General features: G+C 40.1%; 1 protein-coding gene across 1 annotated transcript in view; it reads left to right on the top strand.

Moving 5' to 3' along the window:
• Positions 1–22,819, top strand: part of LOC134792973 (guanine nucleotide-binding protein subunit alpha homolog) — a 38,466-nt gene that overhangs the window by 13,289 nt on the left and 2,358 nt on the right. The window contains exon 2 of the mRNA XM_063764464.1: positions 19,829–20,097. Coding sequence (XP_063620534.1) covers positions 19,829–20,097 — 269 coding nt within the window. The remainder of the gene's footprint in view (positions 1–19,828; positions 20,098–22,819) is intronic.

Here is a 22,819-nt window from a genome sequence, read left to right as displayed (position 1 = left end):
TATTGTATATCTGAAGTATTTTCGTACTAAACTTGAAACTTTCGTTGAAACTAAATAAAATAATTATTCCTAATATACAGTCACCTGCAATTTATGTTACACAACACACAACGAAGGCCGCAAAAATATCTGACACGATCTTATTTGTAGAACCATAAGAGCATGTCATATATTTTTGCGGCCTTCGAAGAGTAGGTACCGGTCATTATCACCAACTTTGCCCGCATTTAAAAAAAAACACGAATTTCTCAAAAAAAAACAAATCGTAATTACTTTTTTTGCTCAGCACGTCCATTGTGATCAAACGCATCAGTTTATTTGAAGAAAAAATATTTTTATCGTGTTTTTACCCATTTTTTTTGCGTTTTAGAGGGTGGGCAAAGATATCCGGAGTTTTCGCCAACATTGCCCACGTCAATTTGGTATTCAAATACAGCTCGTATGATGATGATGTCTAAGGATCACTGGTTTTGGGCAATCCTACCATTCCCTGTTAATAACTTAGCGATAAGTGTAAAAACTTTTAAATAAATTTGCTGGGCAATGTTGCCTACCCGTTTTTGCTCATTTCCATATAAGGCTCGCCTAAGCATTTTACAAAGGCTAGGGTTGTCACTTTTGAGAAAATCTGTTACAATAGTTTAATGGCCAAAAATATGATTTTTGCTGTGTTTTTCATTAGTTAACGGGATAAAACATCTAAGTAAAGGATAATAAGACAAATTAAATACAGTATATATTTATAAACTTACTTTAGTGTACAAACATAACCTTATTTTACATGCGAAGTTGGGTAAATTAGATGAAAGTGACAACCCTAATCCGTTTTTGGTGGTGGGCAATGTTGGTATGGATGCCAAATCACCGGATTACTTTGCCCACCGCTAAAACTCGCTAAAAATTACAAATTAAAGATATCTTATTGATACTGTTTTAACACCCCCTGGCACTGATTAAAATAACCGACTTGGTTTCACATTACATCTCAAAACTTTTTGAAGTGAAAATTTCTTTAGCGGCGTGTAATAGTGCCCTTGCGGCCTATTTGCTGAATAAATGTTGAAGTTTGAAGTTTGCATGCCAAGTTTCGTGCTTTCTGCCGGATGGGACAGGATTTAGGATGGGTCAGACCAGGACCGCATTTTTGCAGGTTCATCTTTTATTAGCCAGACTCTACCTCCATACTAAATCGAGCTAAGGAGTCGCACTATAAAGAAATATTGAACATTTTCTTTCAAGTTGATATACAGGGTGTCCATGCATTAGGGTATTTATATTCAATATTCAATAATTTATTCATAAAATCAATACAATTTTACACGTCAATGGTATTTAGAACCAGTATACAAAGTATCATAACAAATTACGATTTTTTTACTTTGGAGCAACCTGTATGTGTTAGTAGCTCCTGAGGTAATAAATAGTATGACTAGATTTTGCCCTGTGCGCGGGGCCCGAGGGCCCCGCGGTCTTCTTGTAGTTTGTTGTTGGTGCTGTTGTTTTTGTTGTAGTAGTAGTAGTAGTAGTTTGTTTTCCAAAGGGAAAAAGAAATAAAGTTGTACTTTTGCTAGGACGAAAAGATCCGCGTGAAAGCACTACATTCCCGCAGCTCGGCCTGGCCTCGCGTGCTTGGGAACTCGTAAGGGACGCTCCGGGCCTTCGGCCCTACGCGGAGCTCGGCCTTCGTCCTTCGCTGGGTTTCGAAGCTCAGCGTCGGGCCTTCGGCCCGCCGCTTCGCTTATTAAAACAGTTGGGAGGGTTGGTTTTGCTTCGGGGCTTAAGCGGGAAGTTGGAGCTTAAACACGACCCAATAGGAAAAGTGTCTTAGACAAGCGAAACGGCGGGCCGAAGGCCGAAGGCCGTAGGCCAACTTCCCCCTCTCGTGTGACGCTTCGGGCCTTTGGCCCTACGCGGAGCTCGGCCTTCGGCCTTCGCGAGCCTCGACGCTTCGCCGTCGGGCCTTCGGCCCGCCGGCTTCGCTTATCAAGACAGTTGACATTGTAGAACGCTTGGGGGAACTGCATTCACGCAGCTCGGCCTTCGGCCTCGCGTTTTGGGAGTCGTGGTGGAGGCTCCGGGCCTTCGGCCCTCCGCCGGGGTCGGCCTTCGGCCTCCCGGCCTGAAGCTTGCCCTTCGGGCTCGCTTAACACACTTTTTGTATAGGATTTTGCTTTGTTCGTCATTCCCGCAGCTCGGCCTTCGGCCTCGCCCAAAATTACTGGGGGTGGGGCACGCTTGGATATTCGGGGTGAAGCTCCGGGCCTGACAGCCCTACACGGGGTCGGCCTTCGGCCTCCCAGCCTGAAGCTCGCCCTTCGGGCTCGCTTAACCTACTTGGAAATTTGAATTTTGCCCTTGTCGCCCGCCATTTTGGATTTTTCCAAAAATTTTTTTTACATGGTAATGCTGGGTCCCCTAGCTCGCCGCATGCCAAATCTCAGCGCACTCGGACCAACTTGAAAAATTAAAAAAAAAAGTCGGCCTTTTTGAATTTTTTTAAATGCAGTTTGCTTTGTTTCGGGGCCCTCTATGACATTTGGTCGAGCACCCCCCACCTACCTCGCACCGTTTAAAAGTTGCCATACAAAATTAAAATGACCATTATTTCCGCCATCTTGGATTTTTTCCAAAAAATTTTTTTTTCATAGGAATCTAGAGGCTTCTATCTCTCGCCATGCCAAATCTCAGCGCGCTCGGACCAACTTGAAAAAATAAAATAAAAAAAGTCGGCCCGTTTGAAAATTTTTAAATGCAGTTTATTTTGTTTCGGGGCCCTCTATGACATTTGGTCGAGCACCCCCCACCTATCTCGCACCGTTTAAAAGTTGCCATACAAAATAAAAGGGGCCATTTTTTCCGCCATCTTGGATTTTTTCGAAATTTTTTTTTTTCATACGAATCTAGAGGACCCCGAGATTCCGTGACCAAAATTTCAGCGCGCTAGGACAAACTTGAAAAAATAAAAAAAAAAGTCAGCCATTTTGAAAAAAAATGGCGGCGTCAAAAACTGCCAGGGTCCTCTATGACATTTGGTCGAGCACCCCCCACCTACCTCCCACCGTTTGGCCGGGCCGTCGAACATTTTTCTGACCGGAAGCGGTAGGCCAAAAGTCGGAATTTTCTGAAGTCACGAGACCGCCCTCTATACGACCGTACCAAAGTCTAACACCCCACGAACCTCCTTCTGGGAGAACAATCATGTCAATTAATCAGTCGTGTTGCAGCTTTAAATAAGATTAATTATTAAATTATTACATTAAATTAAATTAATTAAAACTTTCTTCGACCGTTTTGATTATCTTTTTTATTTATGACATTAATAAGATTCTGACTTTTGACAAATGTCATCATTGCCGCACATTTTCAAACAAATTGTCAAAAGCACTGCCAATGATTAATACAGTATGTTTCTTTTTGTTGTCGATTATTGGAATTAACTTTTGTTTGATAATTTAATCTTTTGTTCTAATTAAAAAGAAATTACCGTTAGAGCATTTCTGAGAAGTAACCCTATGTGGGATTTCAGGGTTTGTCCAATGGCTAAGGTCACCCTGTATTTAAAAACGTAAACGTTAAAGTTTTTGGGATATATGTATGTTTGAGAAATATCTGTTTTTTCCGATATAATAAAGTTTTTTTTAAATAATACGATGATGGTGGCAAACAGGAATACGGCCCGCCCGATGGTAAGTGGTAATCGTAGCCCATGGATGCCTGTGACGTCAGCGATAGTGATTTTACAATTCGTCGCACCTGTCACGGATGTGAAATTGGGGCCTGGCCTCTATTTCACTACGGTGGCAGGTGCGACACTTGTCGACATCACAGTTGGTACTGACGTTACAGGCCTCCATAGGCTACGGTAACCGCTTACCATCAGACGGGCGGTGTGCTTGTTTGCCACCAACATGTTAATAAAATAAAAACTCCATTATATCGCCAAATACTAAGTACTTATTTTGCGAAGCTAATGACAATTGTCACAAGAAACACGACAATTGTCGGTAATTCTTGACAGCAAATGAGTTCTGTGTAACACTATATGAGTAAAATGAATATAGGCGTGGAATCGAATGTATTTGCAGCCAACAAAATGCCAATGTTTGTTCAGCTACCTGTTCACCTGTTTAAATTGCTTATTATCAATTTAGATCCGGATTTTAAACCTGGCTGACATCGGATAGCCATTTATATTGATGTCAATGGTGTTGGTGAATATTTTAATTCATTCGGGCGAAAACCGGAAGGTTGGTTGGGTATCATAAAATGTTCATGGAGAGAAATTGTAAAGGCCCCAGTACACAATGGGCCATTGCCGGCCACTCCAAGGGACGCAGCCATGCGGTAGAATGAGATAGCAATATCATTTGCTCCCTCTAACGCATAAATGCGTCCCTTGGAATGGCCGGCGATGGCCCATTGTGTACTGGGGCCTTAAGATATGGTATTGTAATCAACAACTGCAAAGTTTTTTTTACATCGGTTTGTGGCAAATACTGTTTAGTTTATCTTTATTTTAAAACGAAAAATGTCAACTTGCATGTTTTCTCCACTGTACACAGAATAAGTAATGGTGTTACTATATCTCATATGTTCAGAATATTACTTGAATAAACTTATTATCCTATATAAAACGTGTGTTTTTATATTTCTAAACCCAGTTTCTAAGTAGATTGCACATACATTATAGTCACATTAAAATTCCATTTTGCGAAATAAAGAATTCAACATTTAACTTTGCAAAAGTAGATAATTGTTATTAGAATATTTTCTAAAAGCAATAAAAATAGATTAGGTTAGATTCGAGCTACAATGACATTAGGTTGGGTTCAAGGTAAGGTTGCAGGGCCTCAACAAGGGAAAAAAAGGGGGAGGGACTGTTGGCCTGGCTAAGTGAGCCAGAACTCACCCACTACTCCCTACTACTGCCGTAAGCAGGTAATGAATTCCCAATGTATTAGGTATAGGTTTAATAAATTATAAATATATTTCATTAATAACATAATAATATACAAATATGTAAAAGCATAAAGTAATAAATAAGCCTACAGTAATCACGTATACCGGTCCCACGGATGCGGATGTTGCTTACATAATCTCGTCTGTCAAGGAGTTTCGGCAGGAAAGGCCTTGGCAGACTTATATATTCATGAAATGAGGGTTCATACCTACCGACTGGAATTGGTTTCATGGCGGTATCAGATGGGTTAGTGTACGGTAACCGATGGTCATCTTGCTTATAATCTCGTCTGCCAAGGTGTTTCGGCAGGAAAAACCTTGGCAGACTTATATATTCCTAAAATGGGGGTTCATACCTACCGAATGGAATTGGTTTCATGGTGGTATCAGATGGGTTAGTGTAGGGTAACCGATGGCGACCTTGCTTACATAATCTCGTCTGCCATGGTGTTTCGGCAGGAAAAGCCTTGGCAGACTTATATATTCCTGACATGAGAGTTCATACCTACCGACTGGCATTGGTTTCATGGTGGTATCAGATGGGTTAATTTAGGGGTCCCGATGGTCACCTTTGAGAACGTCTGCCAAGCACTTCCGGCAAAAAAAATAGTGGCAGACTTCGCTTTTCTGTGTCTACATGTAAATTTCTAACTGCTGCCATAACTACTATCTCGGTATCAGATGGGTTAAATCAGCCCCTTTTTTCGCACCGGAAGTGGCCTTCTTTTTCGTACTTTCAGCAAGTTCCGCCGTGGCAGACTATCGAATTCGGACTTAGCATAACTTTTCTGGGAAACCATTGTGCATTTCATCGTGGTATCAAGTCGGTTAGAAATTTTGCGGCCGGCTCTTCTACCAATTTAAAACACTCCCTTCGGTCGTGTTTCAATTTATCGCCACTCGTTGCGAATTTCCTACTTTTCGTACTTGTATCGTTTGACATTGATTGTATCTTAAACATCGTTCCGAAGTTAAGGACGCCTGGCACGGCCTTCCAGTTAATGAACCTTGTGTATATGCTCAAACAATTGTATTTCACGTATTTTCTCGTTCCCAATACTGGTCTGAAAAGAGCGCCTTCACAAAACTACATAGCGTATCTAAACGCCTTATTTTGCTTAATCCGTTACTTGAAATGTCTCGTCTGAAAAGCCATCGTTTGTCCTAATACGTACCAATCTAATACGTCGTACGTCTAATATTGCCAAAGTAACAAATACGTACTTACTTGAAACAGAAGTCGTAACAGTGTATTATACTGTATTTAAGATAAATTATTGATGCATGAAATAGAGCACCAGATAATTATTAGAAAAACACAGATGGGAGTTATTTTTAAACACAAGTTCTGTTTAATAAATCGGATAGAAATATAAAAAGTAGCTGAGTTGACCGTGACGTCACGAAAATACCCTATTCTGTATCGATTTGGTACCTATGTATAGACAAGAGACATGCGATTTCTAGCAGTAGCTAGTGAGTTCCGATTATCAACTAACAATTTATGACAATAAACCTATTTCGCTTGACATTTTATTAGCATATGCGATGACATGCCATAACAAGATTAAGAACTATCGCGTTTCTACACGGACAAGTTTCATAAGGGCAAATTACTCAAAATAGTAAAGTAATTTGTAAGGTACCTACTTATTCGATTATTAAGCTAATACAAATCTAAGGTAACCACCAAAGAAGGCCTAGCATAGGAACGGCGCGATAGTAATTCGTCCGCGACATTGCGACATAGACTCTAGTTGCATTGATTAGAGAGGGACAAGTAGTCTATCGCGCGGCCTAGATAATGTCGCGTCGCTCCTGTGCTAGGCCTACTAATAACAGAAATTAAACGCAAATATAAAAAAAAAAGATTGAACCAACGCAAATTGGACCGCCCGATCTTTCGGTCTATGTGATCTATAGCGGAATTTACAGACGCAACTAACGCATAGTTTATAACATAATTGCAAGATAAATTGCCACTATTATGAGATTTACAGTTGTATCTCTAGGTTCAGATAATCTAGGGCGTAATCTGAATGAATGAATGAACGGTTTGTTTATTTCAAACACTGATTTGTTTCAATGAGCGGCGAGCTAGATCTGCGGAGCTCAATAGGGCTCGATTTGAAATGAATAGATAGAGTCAGACCGAGAAAAGTCTGCAGCGATTTTGATAGCCCACGCAGTGCAAGTGTCATTTTAAACCTCAAACTTCTATGAAATTATGACGTATAAATAACACTTGCACTGCGTGGGTTATCAAAATCGCTGCAGACTTTTCTTGGTCTAACTCTATCAAACCAAGTTAAATGGTTACTTTGATGAATTAGATAAGTGTAAAAGTTAACGGCGGCGTTATTCATAAACGTTTGTCAAATCTACTATTACTCAAGCCGTTGATAATCGTTTGTCCCTAATGCCCCTATCCGTCTTTTTAGGGTTCCGTACCCAAAGGGTAAAAACGGGACCCCATTACTAAGACTCCATTGTCCGTCTGTCTGTCTGTCTGTCACCAGGCTGTATCTCATGAACCGTGATTTCACAGATGATGTATTTCTGTTGCCGCTATAACAACAAATACTAAAAACAGAATAAAATAAATATTTAAGTGGGGCTCCCATACAACAAACGTGATAGGTTTGCAGTTTCTTGCGTTATGGTACGGAAACCTTCGTGCGCGAGTCCGACTCCGGCCGGTTTTTTTTACATTTCTGTTAGAAAAAGACAAAATTTAACAAAGGTTTCTAAGAGGTTGCGATCGTTGCGAAGTTTTATGAATAAGCGGCATCTCAATTCCCAATCCATTTTTTTTTAATAAGTATTAGTATAGAAAACAGACAAGTGTTTAAACACGCGACGTCATTATTCCATTCTCATTATTTTTTGCGAAGTCAATAATCATAATTATTTAATGTCGCATTGTTTTGTTTCCTTCAGTATACAATAATAATCAAAGATCAAACCGTATTTTAATCGACAGAAATGCAGCAGCACCATTTTATCGTTCTGAACAACGTTCGTCTTGTGCCATCGGGCGTGGCGTATAAACCGATTCTGTGTTCTTATCGAAAGAATTTTATGATACCTGGATATCGCTGTATCCTATACTATTAAATGAGCAATATTAAGTTTAATTATAAGAAGAAAACAGTTAAGAATGTTGTCCACATCTTGGTTTAAAGCTCATGCTGTTTGATTGTGCCTTTTTATATCCTTTTATTTTAATAGGAGCGGGATTTGATATTTTGAAATCTGATCTCTTATTTAATTTTAGTGCTTATCATTGCATCTTGTTTGCTCATACGAATTGTATTGGTGCGAGAGAGATGCACTTAAATATATGTCAAGTTAACATTTAATTTTAATGTTGGGCCACTCAACTATAAACAACTATTTATTTCATTATAGGTATATCATAATAGTCAAAAATGTATCCTGCTGTGTATTAGCCGGGCGCCTCCCACACAACATCCCATCTATCGTAATCATAAAACACTTCTTTCTGACTGGTTCCCTGTGTCTAGTATACGCCGACCCCCTCATAGTGGTAAGTTGATAACTGTAGTTGGTCAAACCAAATTTGTCAGTAAATAAGAACAAAAAACTATATTTACCTTTTCTTTTGGGTGCTAGTATTAGTGTAAGACAAAGATAGTATGATTATCTCTGTCTATGCTTGAAATAATACAGTCCTTTGTCAAACTATGTGGGCTGATTTAGACGGCGCGTGAACTCGCATGCGATTTTAGTTACATTGCGGACTGCTGGTTACGTCCAATTCAACTGACCGATCAAAACCGTAATATAATAAAACTCACATGCGAGTTCTCTCATCGTCTAAATGAGCCCTGCGTCGGTGACGTTTTCAATCAAAAGGTACCACATTGTCGGTTGTCGATAAGGTTGATTTCAAATTGAAGCCATATAGGAATAGCGCCTTATTGACAACCGACAACAAGTAGGTACCCTTTAGATTGAGAATGGCACCGTCGAAGCTGTCACGTCACGTAAAATGTTTGTATAGAAGTTTAGCACATAACTCATACATACGTTTATATAATAAAAATGCGGTATAAACATATTTCTTCAATTATTATTTTAATCTAAAAGTCCAAAAAAACCGCTAGGCTCAAATGGGACTGGGCCGGTCACGTCTACCGCATGCATCCGGAGAGATCTCGGAGTAATTAACAATGGAGCCGCCATGTCTAAAATTTTCGGTACAAAATAGTCTGCCGTTTTTTGCGGGGGAGGGGCACATCAAATGTATAGGTACGTCATGTCAGATAAACGTCAGTCCATACATATGGTTGACATGTGGTTGACCATTGGCCGCCTTTTTTCGACAGAGGGGAACGCCCGTTAATGGGGGCTCCATTGTTAATTACTCCGAGGGAGAGATGGGCTAGCTCAGCCGCCAAGTGGATGCCGGTAGAGGGACGTGGCCGCGGTAGGCCCAAACGGAGATGGCGAGATGACCTGGACAGCTTCCTGGACAACTGGCCGGAGGAAGCACCAAATCGGGAGTCGTGGAAATTAAGGGGAGAGGCCTTTGCCCAGCAGTGGGACACTCAAATAGGCTAGGAAAAAAAAAGTCCAACCAAAAGAGACTTGAAGGAACGTTCATAGGGACCATCATTCGTCAGTAGTATGTTAGCGTTGTGAATAACACAACCCGCATGTTCGATCGGTGTCAATATATTTAATCGACAATGGGACGCATGAACCGAATGGTGATCAACGGTTCTCAAAATTGTTGGTCACCCTTATGGATTTATTCAACGTTGCGAGTTTAGAGACCTCAGACTGGGGACTACCTACCTTTAAAGGGGCCCACTGATTAACAGTCCGCTGGACGGAATCGGCCTGTCAGAACAAAAAGTTGACAGTTCCAAACAACTGACAGGCAGATACCATCCGGCGGACTGTTAATCAGTGGGCCCCTTAAGACTTGTTCAGCTTGCATTGCATGTGTAGTATTTTTTGGAGGAGTCTTTAATTAATAGGTACACTTCGAACGCGATAATTTTGAAAATGGCAAATATTTATAAAACCAGAAGCACTTAGAGTTAGACCAAGATAAGTCTGCAACGATTTTGATAGTACACGAAGTGCAAGTATTATTTATACATCATGATTTCATAGAAGTTTGATGTTTAAAATAACACTTGCACTGTGTGTGCTATCAAAATGGTTGCAGATTTGTCTTGGTCTGACTCTACCTAGGTAGGTACTTTAACTTTTTTACTGCAACGTTTACTAAGGCATCTTATTGTTACTATTGTTACTGTAATAAAGTAGAAAGTGCTTCTAGTTTAGTAGATATTTGCCACTTTCAAAATTACACCGCCTTCGAAGATACTCCAAACTCCAAAGCATGTTATTGTACTACTAATTATCTATTCTGTGTAGTGATGTACCGACTATTGATTTGGCCGACTAGCCGACTAATCGGCGCTCGAATGGCCGATTAGTCGGCCGACTAGTCGGCTAGTCGGCCAGATCATTAGTTCAGGACGTTCAGGTGAAAAACAATAATTTTGCTCTTTTGGTTGCGCTATTCATCATATTAGCTTGGCTAAAAGGTGTTTTCTACGGGTTCAAAGACCTATCACAAGAATCCTCGTTCAATTTCTGTCTTTCTTTTATTTTGGGATCCTGAGCAGACCGTCAGTACAACTTGTAGGAGGTATTTCCAAGGCTCTATTTCCCGTACGTAGTCGCCAGTTAAGAACCTATCCCCTGTGGTCAGCGTCTTTATGAGCAACGTGCCCTGTTTATAAATCTCATAAATTTTGCAATAACATTAACAGTTCCCCTTGGCTCCACCATTAAAAAAAAACTGAATAATAATAAAATCATTTAACTATAGAACTTGGCCATGAAATTACACGAGAATCAGTTGAGATCGACCTGTAGAGGAAAACACCAGCCCACCAACATACGATAACGATCAAACGGTCAATTATATGTATGAACAAAAGTATTTGTATGCACCCTTAATTGGTATTTTGGTAAAATAGACATAAAACATATGGTAAATATTGACTGTTGATTTCTTTTTTTTTCTGTTTTTCTTTCACTAATAAAGTGCCGACTAATCGGCCATTTTTGCCGACTAGTCGCCGACTAATCGCCGACTACAAATGTGGCCGGATAGTCGGCTTTCCCGACTAGTCGGCGACTAGTCGGTACATCCCTAATTCTGTGCTTACGGGTACACTTTGAGAACAGCAGTAGTAATTCATCACTATCTGCCCGACTACCGCATTAGTTAATTAATAATCTCCATTTAACATTGACGACAGAGATGTCTACGTCGCACTATTAATTTATAGGGGACTGAACCGGCTTGACCACTGGTTCGGACAGACCACTTGTCTAAGATGTTCCATATAAGGAGGCTGCGCTTAAACCAGGAGTCTCCCAAACTTTTTTACCTGAGGACCATATTGCGCCTCAGATACTTTCGCGCGGGCCACCGTCGGTTTTTGCGCCGGAAGAGGGTGTCTGGTTGCTGCTGTTAGGAATAGTTCCACTCTCAATGAATGCTATACCCCGTGGGCCGGATTGGAACGCGTCGCGGGCCGGGGTTTGGAGACCCCTGGCTTAAACCGTCGAGGACCAATCACTGAGAACGTCAGCAGTTCATCACAATCTGCCAGAATTGACCATAATTATGACAAATTTGGTTATTTATGATTGTTTCTTAAACACATCACACAAGCCTTATTGAGCTTACTGCGGGACTAGGCCGATCTGTGTAAAATTGACCTATAATATTTCTTTATTTATTTCTTAGAATGATAAAATGAAAATGAAAAATATTTTATTTTTTGCACGTATAAAAATGGGTTTAACAGTGGGAACATACATGAAGTCGAGGTTGCATGCATACAGCGATACTTTTATATAAAACAGTATGAACAGGGGTCCCCAAACTAGGCATAGCCTGTATCTTGGGCAGCCAGTTAATTAATTAAAAACTAGAGAATTATGCCTAAACATAAGTACTGATATTTAACCTTATCTAGGAGTTTACGTTAGTCAGTCTGTCAGTCAAGTCCCTTAAGGCTAAGTGGAGAGATACAAAGGTTAAATTGTAACATAAATTACCTACTACATATGCTCAGGATCGCGATTTGTACACTTTATTTCCCTATTTTAAAGATTCCAATGACACTCAAAACGCAACGGTGTTATTATTTTTAAACGTTGGCAAGTAATCTTGTACATATAGATCTGTGGACTTATTAGACTCTGACTGTGACATTTTGTTTCTAATTCGAACCTTGTAGTCAATGTCACAAGATTCAAATTCGAATACCAGCGTCAGTCAACGACAGGTATGATTTACTTCACGAAATTATAGATAGACTAAACGTTTATTATGGCATGCTGCAACCTAGATTGCGCAACGTTTTTACCATGAAAGTGCTTTGGTTTCGTGTTGATATCAGATTAAGCCTAGATTTAAAGCGAGTTTATTGAATTTAGTGGCTTGTAATTTGAATAAATCGTCAAATATAACCCAATTTCAATACATGTTTCATAATAATTATAAATATGCCACGTTACCTGGCCCAAGTATACAGTGTAAAAAATAAATAAGCACATTAATTATACAGAAGCTCCACTGTCTAACAAAACCTATGTTTGACTGCTGAAGGAAATATGCTGTTCATCCCTGACGCAAAGCACGTTGAGTTTCATCTCGCTAGGGTTGGCAAGTTGCGCCTTATAAACTTCACCGTAATAAATAAGACATCGTTAGTAAGATGGACTAATCCCAAATATATCCTAATTTCCCCTTGGGTCGAAAGGTCAGATGAAATTTAGTAGAAACTAGCGCCTACGCCGATTCTTAGGACTAGTTGCCAAGCGAATCCCAGACTCCCATGAGCCGTGGCAAAATGCCGGGACAACATTAGGAAGATGATGATGATGCTTCGCTGTGTTGAGTGATAACCGGCCATTGAATGCTTCGACCAGCGCCGCGTATAGGTACCTAAAGAACAATAAAATAACATTGTAAATACATTATTTGACTTTGACATGTGAAATACCACTACAGCGAGTCACGGAATTGGACCAATCAGAAGTGACTTAGCTTAAATTCTCACCTACGACCAGGGTTGGGCAAAATACTGGCTTCCACGTATTTCAAATACAAATTACAAAATACATTTTTAAAAGTATTTGAAATACCAAATACAAACTACTTTGGTGACTGGTATTTGAAATACAAAATACAAATTACAGTGTTTAAAATAATGTATTTCAAATACAAAATACAAAATACTTTTAATTTTTTTTTGTTTAATCATTTAGTTTTTAGGGTTCCGTACCCAAAGGGTAAAACGGGACCCTATTACTAAGACTCCGCTGTCCGTCCGTCCGTCCGTCCGTCCGTCCGTCCGTCTGTCACCAGGCTGTATCTCAAAAACCGTGATAGTTAGACAGTTGAAATTTTCACTGTTGAAAATAGAATAAAATAAAGATTTAAGTGGGGCTCCCATACAACAAACGTGATTTTTGACCGAAATTAAGCAACGTCGGGCGGGGTCAGTACTTGGATGCATGGGTGACCGTTTTTTTTTGCCGTTTTTTGACGGAACCCTTCGTGCGCGAGTCCGACTCGCACTTGCCCGGTTTTTTTAGGGTTCCGTACCCAAAGGGTAAAACGGGACCCTATTACTAAGACCCCGCTGTCCGTCCGTCCGTCCGTCTGTCACCGGGCTGTATCTCACGAACCGTGATAGCTAGACAGTTGAAATTTTCACAGATGATGTATTTCTGTTGCCGCTATAACAACAAATACTAAAAACAGAATAAAATAAAGATTTAAGTGGGGCTCCCATACAACAAACGTGATTTTTGACCGAAGTTAAGCAACGACCGTCTTTTTTTGCCGTTTTTTTGCATTATGGTACGGAACCCTTCGTGCGCGAGTCCGACTCGCACTTGGCCGGTTTTTAACGATTATCCTTTCCTAAAAACTTATAGGGTCATTGTGCTTGTTTTCGTCCAGCTCTAGTTTTCTTCCACTTGACGAAATTTGAATAGGTATAAACCTACATTGCTGCACAAATTTGGACTGATTTCAATCCTTAGCTAAACAATAGTAGTAGTAGTAGTAGTAGTAATCACTTTATTGTACACAACACAGGTTTACAAAAATAAATTACAGTAATGGAAGTACAAAGGCGAACTTATCCCTATAAGGGATCTCTTCCAGCTAACCTTCGATTAGATGAGAGGAAAACTCCAGTCAGGTCAGATAGACAAACTTACGGGATGTACAGTAATATTTAGAAAAAGTAAACTAACGTATTGTCAACTCATAAAATACATAAATAATATTATAGAATAAAAATACATAAAATACATACTAGCATACATACATACAATACAATATATATATATATATATATATATATATACAAGTTTAAAGTAGAAATAAAGGTTTAGTACTTAACCAGATCACGCTGATTGGAAAGCCAAAGCTTCTTCAGATTAGCCTTGAGTGACGCCACAGACTGGGACCGCCTGAGCGACAGGGGCAACTCGTTCCACAACTTCACAGCGCGCACCGTAAAAGAATTTGCATATGTTCGCGTCTTATTAGGCGGAATAGTAAGCGTGAGATTACAGCTAGATCGTAAACGGTGATCACTTCCTTCAGCCAGATAGTTAAATCTTTCCGTTAGGTAAGATGGGGAACGGGGGTTGAAGAGTATATTGAACAGCAACGACACGACATGCACATCTCTGCGTCGGCGGATCGGTAACCACCCGAGCTGGGAGCGAAAGTTGGAGACGTGATCATATTTACGGAGGCCAAATATATACTTGATGCAAACATTTTGTAAACGCTCAAGTTTATCCAGCAATTCCTCATTAAGGTCCAGATACGCAACGTCACCATAGTCCAGAAGAGGGAGCAAGAGAGAACGGGCAAGAGTCAGTTTAGTATGAAGAGGGAGAAAATTCTGCAGCCGTCGAAGAGAGTGGAGGGATCCAAAAACTTTTTTACTCACCTCAGCAACATGGGGAGACCAAGAAAGCGTCTGATCCATGGTGATACCCAAATTTCGGACAGTAGAGGAGAAAGGGATATTAGTCCCATCAAACAAAATGTCGGGTACCACCATGTCCGAAAGCTTGCCTACATAATAAGGACTACCAATGACAATCGCCTGCGACTTCCTAGCATTGATTTTCAAACCAAATTTGCACGCCCAGTCCCGTATGGATTCCAAATCAAGGTTGATTTGAGTAATCAATGAAGAAAGATCATCTATACTGGCCGCTGCATAAATCTGTAGATCGTCTGCGTAAAGATGGTATGATGATGTAAGTGCTTCGGTGATGCCATTAATAAAAATAGAGAAAAGAAGGGGAGAAAGCACTCCTCCTTGTGGGACGCCAGCGGTGAGCTCACACCAGTCGGACAGCTTGTCATCTACTCTGACCCGCTGGCGTCTGCCAGAAAGGTAGCTATGAAACCACGAGAGAGAAGTTTGTGAGATTTTTAGAGTGCTGAGTGTGCCTAGAAGGATGTCAAAGTCTACAGTGTTGAAGGCACTACTAAAATCAAGAAGAACAAGGACAGTTAGCTTTTTGCACTCTATATTAAAACGAATGTCGTCGGTGACTTTAACCAAAGCGGTGACTGTGCTATGCCCGGGGCGAAACCCAGATTGGAGAGGGTTAAACAATGAATTTTTATTAAGATGGGATTGCAGGCGACGGTTAACGAAATGTTCAATAATTTTTGATAGTATAGGAAGAATGGAGATAGGACGATATTGGGAGAAAGATGCAGGATTGGAAGTTTTTGGGAGAGGAATGACATGTGCATACTTCCAGGATGCCGGAAACGTGCCACTGGAAAGGGAGAAATTAATAATGTTAGAAATGATAGGAGAAATAAAATCCGCCACGAGCATGAGCATATCTACACTAAGGTTATCGTCACCGACGGCTTTCGTTTTAATAGCTTTGAGGATTGCTTGTGTCTCTTGTGCAGAAATACAGCCGAGTTCAAAAGGATCTAAGCTGGAGTTGGTTGTAGAAGCTGCAGGAAGTGACAAGGTAGAATGTTTAAGGGAAGGGTCTAGAGTAACTGGTGAAGTACTGAAGTATTGGTTAATACCATTTATATCAAGGATACTGGATGAACTAGATTGAGATTTGCCCACCCCGAGTGATTTTAAAAACTTCCATAATTTAGCAGGGGGACATTCATTAATGGAACTGTGGATGTATCGACGCTTTGACTCCCTGCAGACCTTATTGCAGCGGTTACGTAACGATAGATACTTCTGACGATTACTATCTGAAGGGCTTTGTCGAAATTTTACGCGAGCTCGATCACGCTTGGCCATCTGCGTCTTAATATCCGGCGTGAGCCACGGCGCAGGAAGGTGTTTGACGCGCGTAGGTTTCAATGGCGCGTGTCTGTCAAAAATCGCAAGCAGTATATCATTGAAAGCCCTTACCCTCATGTCGATATCTGCAAGACTCTCCAACCCTTGCCAATCCGCATTAGATAAGTCGGCATAAAAGGCTTGTAAATTTAAGTCCCGCAGGTTTCGCCGCATTATAATTTTGTGCTTACGCTTTGGAGGACGGATTTTAAAAGCAGCGTATATTAAATCATGGTTGGAGAAGCCAGCAGCATTAAACTGACCATGAAAGGAAACTAAGTCTGGAGAAGAGGTGATAATGAGGTCTAATAAAGAAGGAGGACCGTTATGCGGGAAATGAGTAGCTGTGAGAGGTAAAACGGTTAGGTTTAAGGACGTAGCAAGAGAATAAAGCTTAGAGGAGCGAAGATCATTTTTTAGGAGGCAGGTGTTAAAATCGCCCATGAGAATACTATGGTCAAACTGGGGGGTTATATCAACTAATATATCATACAGAGCATTGAAATAATTTATGTTGGAGGAAGGGCTGTAAAAAACGCCTAGAAGAACTTTGGAATGATGTAATATGACTTCTAAAAAAAGATGCTCGGCAGAGTTCGAATAGACTGATGGTGACTGCGCGACTATTCTACAAGCAAGGTTACTTCTAATATAAATGGCGACTCCACCACCGCGAACGGCTCCCGATCCACCTCCGCTAGTGCCGGTCCGGTCGTTCCGTATCAAACAGTACCCTAATATATCTGTCTACATATAAAAATTATATTTGGCAAATAGTGAATTAAAAATGAAATATATTATTTGCTAATCTGTCAAGTGGTCGAAAACTAGAGCATGGACGGAAACTACTGCAATGACCATATTGCCTGGCTGTTGACGAAAAGTTCGGCGCAGAATAGCTCGCGCATTGTACCTACATATTTGCACCTCGTACAAGTCGTACATTAGGTATATTTAAAAAAAACGTTCCATTTTAGGATCAAAGAATTTAATAAAAAAATGTATTTTGTAGAAATGTATTTTGAAGCTTAAAGTATTTGAAATACAAAATACAAAATACATGTGAGTGCAGTATTTGAAATACCAAATACAAAATACTTTTCCAGGTAGTATTTGAAATACAAATACAAAATACTAAAATGTATTTCAAATACGTATTTCAAATACATGTAATTGAAATACTGCCCAACCCTGCCTACGACACATACGGTAAATCCACAACGAATACCGTGACGGACTCATTTGTGGGCCATTGACATGTATTTAGCGAATCCTTGTTAAGTACAAACATTTTGCAGTGTTTTGTTAGTAGGTACGTTAAAATACACAATAGTCTGTTCATAAAGAGAAGAGTCGTGGAATGTATTGGGCCCCATACATTCCACGACTCTTCTCTTTCCGCACAGACTATACAGCGACTTGAGGGATTAAATAAAGTTTAATCGATTTTTTTGTACGCAAAAAAATAGATGCATATATTGTAAGATGTGTAGTTTATAAAAAAAAATCTTGCTCCCCAAATTAACAGCAAATGTATACGGCGCCAAATTTTTTTGTGGCAACTGAATTGTCAAACGGCATCGTCTCATAATCAGAGTTACTTACCGCGTAATGTATTCTAAGTATAAATTAGTCTAAGACTTAAAAAATGTTATACAATCAATGAATAATCTTTAGTAACTGCTTTCGTAAAAAAACTAGTGCTTACCTACTCCAATATTTGGGATTAAGTGCCAAGCGAACCCTAGCCTCCCATGAGCTGCGGCAAAAAGCCGGGACAATGCGACGAAGATAATGATGATGGTATACGGTAACTAAACGGGATAATTATCGGTTGCTTTAATTTCCTTTATGGGCCGTTCAACGGAGAACTTAACATACCTAAAAGTTCTTGTAATAGGTATTTACATAGGAACTACAAATATAGTTACGTGCGTTGTTAGCTAACAATTCTAAGGACCTGTAGACAACCGCCGTCAACATTGCGAAACCTTCCCGGTATGTGTCGTTCGTCGTTCCACGAATCCTGCGGCCGAGTCAGCAATCAGCAATCAGCAGCTATGAGATTCACAAATATGTATGTACTCGATTTGTCATTATAACTTGACCCTTATATTGACATCCAACAAACTAGAATACCTAACTATAGAAGTCTGACTAGAGCCCCAAAACCGGCCAAGTGCGAGTCGGACTCGCGCACGAAGCGTTCCGTACCATTACGCAAAAAAACGGCAAAAAAATCACTGTTGTATGGGAGCCCCACTTGAATATTTATTTTATTCTGTTTTTAGTATTTGTTGTTATAGCGGCAACAGACACATCTGTGAAAATTTCAACTGTCTAGCTATCACCGTTGATGAGATACAGCCTGGTGACAGACAGACAGACGGACGGACAGTGGAGTCTTAGTAATAGGGTCCCGTTACTCCCGTTTTTACCCTTTGGGTACGGAACCCTAAAAATGACCGCACGTGGATTGTGCCGCGAGAGACTCAACTATATTGCGCGTAGCTTGACAACGTCAAATATTTTGGTGTTGTTGAGAGGTTTAGTGTGATTAGGACGCTGTTCCATCCCTCTGCCACGAGTGCCACGACGGTCAGGACTGGCACCAATTATTAACTGCAAGCTAAGAAATCGAATGGTACCTTTTAATATTTGTAGAAAAATCGTAACTTGCGGAGGTCTTGTATTTTTTAAATCAAATTTCCGCTTTGATGTCTGCTCATATTTAAGGGATTTAACTAGATTATGTCCTTTTAGCCCTGTTATAAATGGTCGCAGGCGGTTTTATACTGTTCCTCTTACTGCAATGGTGGTTAATAACAGGCTAACAGCCCATGTCTGTGTGGGTGCAGAATGCTACAGAATACCAAATCAGTCCAGGGGATTTCACCATGTGCCATTCAATTCTGTACACCTGTTGAGAATATTACAATAAGATTATATTACGTGCACCGAGTTTTAGAAGGCGGTTAAACCGGAAAACGATTGCGGTACACGGAAAGCTGCTTTTGAAATTTTATATTTAGGCTTCTTTGAGCAAAGGGATAAGTAAAAATGTACTGATTTTTTTGGCGTGTGCCAAAGGAGATTGTAAACAAAATATTTCGCACAGATATCCGTTCTATTTTATCAAAAAGCACAGCACTGTCTCGTGAGAAAAGGAGATGCAATATGTGATGATCATGACCCCCGCGATACAGGCCATGCCTAGTGCGGGGTTCACTGTAACGTGCTTGTTAAACTTTTACTGTCAATAAAAATATTGTTATTGTTATTTATGATTACAACATAATCCATTAGCTTCTATAAAACCCGATGAGTTTGTCCTTAGCTAACACACACTTTAAACCAACAAACTCTAAGCTAAGAATAAGCTTATTAAGTTTTAATATTCAGGGTACATAACATTCTTCCCTTTCTATTTCCAGAGCGACTCTGTAAGCTACTTTTTCGACGAGCTGGAGCGCATAGCGCGACCAGACTACATGCCTTCCCACCAAGACATCCTACACTGCCGGAAAGCCACCAAAGGCATCTCCGAGTGCACCATCAACATCAACAATGTACCCTTCGTGTTTGTGGACGTGGGCGGGCAGAGGACGCAACGGCAGAAGTGGACGCAATGTTTCGACTCGGTCACGTCGATATTGTTCCTCGTGTCTTCGTCGGAGTTCGACCAGGTGTTGTCTGAAGACCGGTGAGTTTTGCTACATCTTCCACTAACACAAGGTTACGATAGGGATCTCCGACGGTACTATCAACATTAACAATGTACCCTTCGTATTCGTCGACGTCCGCGGACATAGGACGCAGCGGCAGTGGTGGACACTGCTTTGACTCGGTCACGTCAATATTGTTCCTCGTTTCGTCTTCGGACTTCGACCAGCGGTGGCAGCATGGTTCCAGTTTTATCGCTTGTCACTATGCCTGTCACTTTCGCACTTACATACTTGTTAGAACGTGTCAGGCATGGTGTCAGGTGATAAAAATGCGACCGTGCTACCGCCGCATGTGTCGTCGAAACAGATACGTTGGTTTAGATTTGAGGCGATTTGGCGTTGAATACCTATTTATCCGCTACCGCAAGGCTACTAAAGACATCTCCTGGTGTATCTCTAATATATTTTATATCAACGCTTACTATGCATCTTAATATTTACCCACACATTTATAAAAGCAATGATGAATTGGTTTACCTGTATCCAATTAGATGTGTCACCCTAGTGACTCCATCATTGTATACGCATTATGTTGGCGCATTATGTATGCCTCATCTCATTACAGTACCTACTACGAATGATATCGACGCTCTATTAATCTCTTTGTTTGTACATTCGTTCGTTCGTTCGTTTATTTTATTTATTTCGGAGTTAGGCGCATGGCACACTGCATCCAATTCGCACGTTATTTGTTTGTTTGTTTGTTTGTTTATAATTGTGTCGCTTAACTTCAAACGCAGGTAAATCCATTCGACCCTTACCTCTCAGCAAATATCTACCCTATTACCTTTACTTAATATCAAAATCGCATAATCTGACAGATGGATTTACTCGAGTTTGAAGTTTAGAGACTCGATTTTGAAAACACTTGGCGATACAGAACAACATTTTGAAAATTATGCAGGAATCGTTGGTAAAAACGCGCCAGCCCATTCCTCATACAATTATTAGTAAGCAGAAACTAGTTTTTATTTCATTATAGAGAAAAAAGTACACACTGCAGTCGGGACGATAATTCATATTAATCGTAAAGAAAAAATATCAGTGTGGTTCTTTTCCGTTTATTAAAAGAAGCTGTCAAAGCCTATGTCGAAAACGTCATAAAATATGTTAATTACTTGTAGCTGATGACAGATGAATAAAGGATGACTCACGCTAGACCGGGCCGGGCCCGGGCTGGAGCTTCCGTCGCATCATTTTCTATGGAAAGCACCACGTGATCACCGATCAGCCGTCATAGAAAATGACATGTCGGACGCCTCGGCCCATTAATTAAAACATGTAATTAATTCCAGGGAAATCATTCGTCATTTCACATTAACCACTTAGTCAGCCTACTCGGGTTATTTGTAGCGTCTCCCACGTTTTACAAGGTATTAATTAACCACACTTATGTGTCTACGTGACTAGAAATCAGTCACATGGTTGACTAAAAATATTCAATTATTGCAATTTTATGTGCAAAAATTATAAGCGAATCATGAAATACGTCGCGGTGAATTACAGACGATCCGTCGGAAATACAATACGTTGAACAATAGTCTTTTATACTACCCGCAAACCAAATTGACGACTGGGGGCGTAAAATTTCTCATTCTCACTTGCATTAGTCGTAGCAGGAGTGAAAGAGATGAGAGTGAGAGAGATTATTTCTTTTTTTACCTTTTAACCGCCTTAGACTGATATATAAGACAAACAAAATCGGGCTCATTTCGCCGACAAAACTTCGTGTACCTTCGTACCGCCGGCGACACGAGCACGCTCGATGACAAATTCTTAGGTTAAGCTACAGGATTTAAGAGCCTTTATAGATTAAATAAAATCAGAGATTGCAGTGTGTTCCTAAAAAGAACTCATGCGAGAGTGACGTTTAATATTTGAATAAGTTTTTATTGCAGTTTCAAACCGGGCGCCGAGACGTCATCGATATTTACATAGTTGTTTTTACGAAGGCAAACAACATCATAAAATTTTAATCGCTTATGTAATTTCGCTAATTATAAATCGTAGTTAGTTGTGGTATCCTCATGCGGCCGCTTATGTCTTCCCTTTGAATATTCATACAGTGAAACATGGGCAAATGGAATCCCATGGTAACAAAAATGCTGAGCTTCCAGGACTTTTTGAAGTAAACAAAAGCTTCATTTATTACATATATTTCCCATTTAATTGTGTAAAACAAAATAATAAAGCTAAGTAATTAGTTATTAATGTAATGTTTAATTAACTATTACGTATAACTAGTTTACGAATGTCTGGTCTGGTCTAATAGAAATTGGAAAAAGTGTAAGCAACCCAACTATACGGGTTTATTTCCGTGAGTAATCAATACACTTTTAAAGAACGAATATGGGCTTCTCATAAACTATCTTATCCACTCAAACCTCGTATTTGTATTGACATACCTATAGTACGAAATAGTTTCAAAACTAATTTTAATTGAAAGAGGTACCTAATTCCTATAATAACTGTTATTATCGAGGTTTTCCCGTCATGCAGCGGATGTATTATCGAAACGCATGCTTCAACTTAGGTTAATCACATGGCAGGCGACAATAATACGCTATCAGAGGACCTACCGTGAATAATAAAACTCTAAATTTTGCTCTCTGCCTCTCTATCGCTCTTGCATATTTGAGCGATAGACAGGCAGTGAGGCAGGTAAAGAGATTTCGTTTTTCATAGTAGGGCTTCAGGTCC

The sequence above is a fragment of the Cydia splendana genome, chromosome 8, assembly GCF_910591565.1.
Source record: "Cydia splendana chromosome 8, ilCydSple1.2, whole genome shotgun sequence".
Classification (NCBI taxonomy): Eukaryota; Metazoa; Arthropoda; class Insecta; order Lepidoptera; family Tortricidae; genus Cydia; species Cydia splendana.
This window is presented reverse-complemented; position numbering and strand designations above follow the sequence as displayed.